General features: G+C 37.9%; 1 protein-coding gene across 1 annotated transcript in view; it reads right to left on the bottom strand.

Moving 5' to 3' along the window:
- Positions 1 to 255: 255 nt before the first annotated feature.
- The window catches only part of LOC119269726 (DNA polymerase alpha catalytic subunit), a 10,208-nt gene continuing 5,817 nt past the window's right edge, over positions 256 to 4,646 (bottom strand). Inside the window, exons 15-31 of the mRNA XM_037551626.1 lie at positions 4,182 to 4,300; positions 3,930 to 4,002; positions 3,781 to 3,837; positions 3,536 to 3,628; positions 3,338 to 3,457; positions 3,166 to 3,263; positions 3,044 to 3,089; positions 2,757 to 2,870; positions 2,572 to 2,652; positions 1,955 to 2,068; positions 1,780 to 1,869; positions 1,614 to 1,693; positions 1,324 to 1,531; positions 1,195 to 1,248; positions 1,001 to 1,120; positions 841 to 915; positions 256 to 759 (exon numbers count right to left, since the gene is read on the bottom strand). Of these exons, the coding sequence (XP_037407523.1) occupies positions 613 to 759; positions 841 to 915; positions 1,001 to 1,120; positions 1,195 to 1,248; positions 1,324 to 1,531; positions 1,614 to 1,693; positions 1,780 to 1,869; positions 1,955 to 2,068; positions 2,572 to 2,652; positions 2,757 to 2,870; positions 3,044 to 3,089; positions 3,166 to 3,263; positions 3,338 to 3,457; positions 3,536 to 3,628; positions 3,781 to 3,837; positions 3,930 to 4,002; positions 4,182 to 4,300 (1,689 nt within the window). The 3' untranslated portion in view covers positions 256 to 612. The remainder of the gene's footprint in view (positions 760 to 840; positions 916 to 1,000; positions 1,121 to 1,194; positions 1,249 to 1,323; positions 1,532 to 1,613; positions 1,694 to 1,779; positions 1,870 to 1,954; positions 2,069 to 2,571; positions 2,653 to 2,756; positions 2,871 to 3,043; positions 3,090 to 3,165; positions 3,264 to 3,337; positions 3,458 to 3,535; positions 3,629 to 3,780; positions 3,838 to 3,929; positions 4,003 to 4,181; positions 4,301 to 4,646) is intronic.

Raw genomic sequence — 4,646 nt, forward strand, 5'->3', positions numbered from 1 at the left:
TATGCAGATAACTGATTCAGTCAGTCTTCCATTTGACAAGGACTACAAGTGAGATATCTGGCAGATATATAAAAAATAAAACAAACACTGGAACAACATGCTCTTTGTCAAGGATTCCATCCATCAGAGCATTAGTAATCTATCTGGTACACTGAAACAAAACCTTGTCTTCCTTTTAGTTTCTGATACATAATAAACCTTGTTTAAAGACACGAGAATTAGTAAATAAGCATCTCGATTGTGATAATTTTCAGATGATAAAAACTGACTGATGACAAATTTAATATTCAAAGTATGTCACTACAAAACCATGGGATTGATGGATGCAACATATTTACAACAGTAGTAGTACAATATACACTTCGAAAATTAGGGATAGCACCAAGGAGGGTCTCTGAAACAACTGGTTAGAACATTTGTATTTAAATGCAACATGATGTGGGCAACTCCATCCTTTGCAGGCCAGGAAACCCATGAGCGGCTAGTGGCCAAGGTCATCATCTGGTTTCCAGTTCCTTTCACCTTCAACAACAGATCTAGTTTCACCAACAGAATATCCCACGGCCCATGCTCAGATCAGCACTGCTTGAGATTACGGCAAACAATAGCTCGTCAGATTGACACTGCTAGATCTGTCAATTGAACCCATCCGAAAGCACATCTGTCTCGGATTTTCTGAATCTCCAGAAATGCCGAGCTTATTGTTTGGTTTAATACTGAAAACTCTTTCTCGAAAGGAAGCCGCATCTTCTGGTCCAACTGCATCAAAAAATCTTTACATCAACTATGGCATTAACAAAGGGAAAAGAAAAAACCAGCAATTGGGTTATTATATCTAACCTTATCAAGACACCGGGTTGCATCAAGTACATAGCAAAAGTAGGACAATTGCCTGTATAGATCTGCCTCTGTGTACTGTGAGCACACAGAATCGGTATTAGTAACCATCAAATCAAAGAACAAATAAGCACATTATAAACTTAAGCCCGTATCAACAAACCTGTCTTACTAGACGGCCGTTGCATTGTGGATAGTTCAGGCAGATGGTTCCTCTCTCAGAATCCCCCATCACTCTAAGGTTCACAATGTGAGTTGAATATTTGCAACCCTCGTCATCGCACTGGAAAGAAATGTGTCAAAAGACCAGGGGCCAGAGAATGTGAAATACCAATTGGAAGTGGAAACTGTACTTACCATCAGTAAACCTTTATAATACCGATTGATGAAATTATCAGCCTGTCTTTTTATCTGGCATGGAAAAAAATCAATTTCAGTTCAGCAATCTGAATGCTAGATCATAGTATTACATTAAGTGGTATTAACCTGGTTCGCAAGCACAGCAGGAGAAACTCTGCACTCATCAGTATCATCTGGACATCTTGGGCACCGCATCCGGCGCCAGAAATTCACAGTAGCATCTTTTCCTTCATTTGGATCTGACAAACTAGCAATCAGACTGGACACAGGGGGGCACTCGAAGGTATTGGTACAGCTTGGGCATGATAAGCGCAGTGGCTCACAGCCACGATATCTGCATGTATTACTCAAGTTATTTTTAGTTGGGAGTTACGAATTGCAGGAATCAAAGCAAAATAAGTATATTATATCTTTACCGCTCGTCTTCATTATCAATTACAGATAAGAGCATGGTAGACGTATCCTCGTTGCTAGACCCGATTGATCTTGATTGGAACTAATTCCAAGGATTTAGAAGGGTTAAAAACACATGAAAAATATACAAAGTAGATAGCTAACCAATAATTAAGAGTGGATGCACACCTTCGATGAGTCGAGTCCAAGACATTCAGCCAGTCGGGCAGGGCTAGTACCCTCAATGGAAGCACATAGACGAGAAACAACAGGATGAATCTGTAAAAGCAATTTAGAATAAAAATAACATACAGACAAATCTGGCATACAAGAACTATATGTTTTCTTATGTGCAAGGGAGGACCTGCTGTGACAAATAGTACTCGATGTCAATCATCCACTTGTTCGGGTCTCGTTTTAACTCATCCGGATGTCTAGCTCTTTGAGCAATTCCCCCAGAATGTGTGTTATCTGAATCCTGTTTGGAATAGTCAAATAAAGTTAGATTTGCCTCTTAATAGTCAAGTAAATTTTAAGGTCTGTTAAGAGCACTTCAAACAAAGAAGCTAAAAACAGAAGTTTCCAAAACATTCTGCCGCAAGGTTTCATTTTTAAAATTACAATCATTTCAAACAAACGAATAATTATGTTCCCTGAATGAGTTATCATTATGCCAAAGCAGAGGTTAACAAATACTCCCTCCATCCGGAAATACTTGTCATCAAAATGGATAAAAGGAGATGTATCTAGATGTATTTTAGTTCTAGATACACCCCTTTTTATCCATTTTGATGACAAGTATTTTCAGACGAGGGATCCCAAAATAAGTGTCTTAACTTTAGTACAAATAGTACTAAAGTTAGTACAAAGTTGAGACACTTATTTTGAGACGGAGGTACTAGTACTTAGGGATACCCGTTGCGAGAAAATAATATATGGAACAAATAATAAGACAACAAAAAGAGCGCATCATTGCAATACCTGTTGCGAGCAGATAATATATGGAACAGTATCACCTGCAGAGCATCCAGAGAAACCATTTTGCTTCAGTCTTAAAGCAACCTGAAAAACACAACACAACCAAAGGAAAACAGCACTCAGCTCAGCTCATCAGTTTCCCATTTATCTCACAACTGACCAAAAGAAATAAAACAGGTAAATATTACCTGGACATGAGGCTGGTTTTTAGCATCTGGATAATCTTCTGGCGCTTTCGTTAGACTCTTTGTGATGATATATTTTTCAAGCTCTATTTGACCACTTTTCATCTGTGCTTGGACCTGCAACAGTACTCATATTCAGTCAATCATACATTATTACACTAACAAATATAGTACTAATGCCTGTACAGTCAAAACTGAAGTGTGGAGCGGTAGCAACCAAAATTAATGCCTCTCAGATAATATGGAAAGGGAAAACTTAAGAGATTAAGAATATATTGTAGGCTACTCACCTGGACGAGAGAGTTATGTATTGACTCAATAACATCATCACATGTCCTGTAGAAAATGTTTTAACATGGATGAGATGAAAGGGAACATCTCAAGCAAAATTAATGACGACTAAAATACTTACCCTCCAGACAAAATTTGATTCAGGCAAAAATCACCAATTTCTTTTGACAGCAAACTCCAATCCCGCCTGACCATATCGAGTCCCTTGCGCTCAATGTTCTGTATCAAGCATGTTAGAATACCTCGCCTAGTTTTCCAAGATAAATATGAAGTTGGAATAAGCACACACACACCTCTCGTAAACTACCATCTAGTGCCACTTTAATGGCAGCATATTTCTTCTTTTTGAGAAGCAACATTCTTTTGTATACACCATCAAGATCGATCTCCAGACAACGGTACTTCTTGTTCACCTGCATAAAAAGTTGTGGAAAGATGATGTTTTTGTGCTGCTCATAGATCTTAGTTTAATATCCAAGGCAGAGTACTACCTCCTGAATGACCTTTCCAGCAATTGCTTTTGCCTTGGAGATGTCATCCAGTCCAGTATATATCATTATGGAGTCCGTGTCACCATAAATAACCTGTCCAATACAATGAAAAGAAATATCAATATGACCAATTTATTCGTAAAGAAAGTTGGCGTTCAATCATCTTATAAACAAGGTTCTTGGATATCTTAGAAAGGTTATTTATCACTGAGATATTTATAAACATAAGTTAGTAATATACATACCTCCAAGTTTAAATTATTCTGAACCAGATCAACAGTGTTTTGCAAGATCTCTCTACCCTGCAGGGGCATCATAGCATCTATCAGTCACAACAAATTTAGTTGTACATATTTGTAAATCTACTTCTGAAGGAGAGAAAGTATGTTCTCACTTGTAGGGTAATAAGCTCGGCAAGTGGCTTTGCAAAAAACCTAGAATTAGAAAAGCCCAAGCAACCATACATACTGGGACATAAGGTTAAAAGGATAAGTTAGAGAGACCATACTGGATAAATGCAAAAGGAATTACAAACACAAAAGGCTTACTTGGACTCTACTTAGAGCCCATCGACTATACTAGACTTCTTTATGGGTGCCAAAAGAAGAGTACACTTAAGAACTTAGTTTGCAACAGTTTTCTTTACCTGTTTGCGGTAAGTTTCAAAGCTTGCTGTTGAATATCAAACTGCTGCCTTTTGAGACCAGAGGCGGTTTTGAGCCATGATTTAACCATTCTTCTCCTCTCCACCAAACTCTTCAGCAACTGTGTTGTTAGCCATGATTGCAAACACATGTTAGAACAAAATTATGCCCTGACGATAAGCTGCATTTCATCAATAACTGAAGTGCAAAGAAAAGTAAAGACAGAACAAGGAATCACGTGCTAAAGTATAGTCCAAGTAAGCCTTTTGTATCACGGCTGATCACTCTAAATTCTTAAGTGTACACTTCTTCTGGCATCCATAAAGAAGCCAATGAGTTTGATTGCAGAACTTGCTGGAGCAGTAATATATTAGAAATATTGAGTGTTGATCATGTATTACTTGCACACCAAAATGAACAGAAGAATATGTCTCAGTAGTCTATTCCAAAACCCAGGTTTGTCAGTT

Source organism: Triticum dicoccoides, chromosome 3A (assembly GCF_002162155.2).
Source record: "Triticum dicoccoides isolate Atlit2015 ecotype Zavitan chromosome 3A, WEW_v2.0, whole genome shotgun sequence".
Taxonomy (NCBI): domain Eukaryota; kingdom Viridiplantae; phylum Streptophyta; class Magnoliopsida; order Poales; family Poaceae; genus Triticum; species Triticum dicoccoides.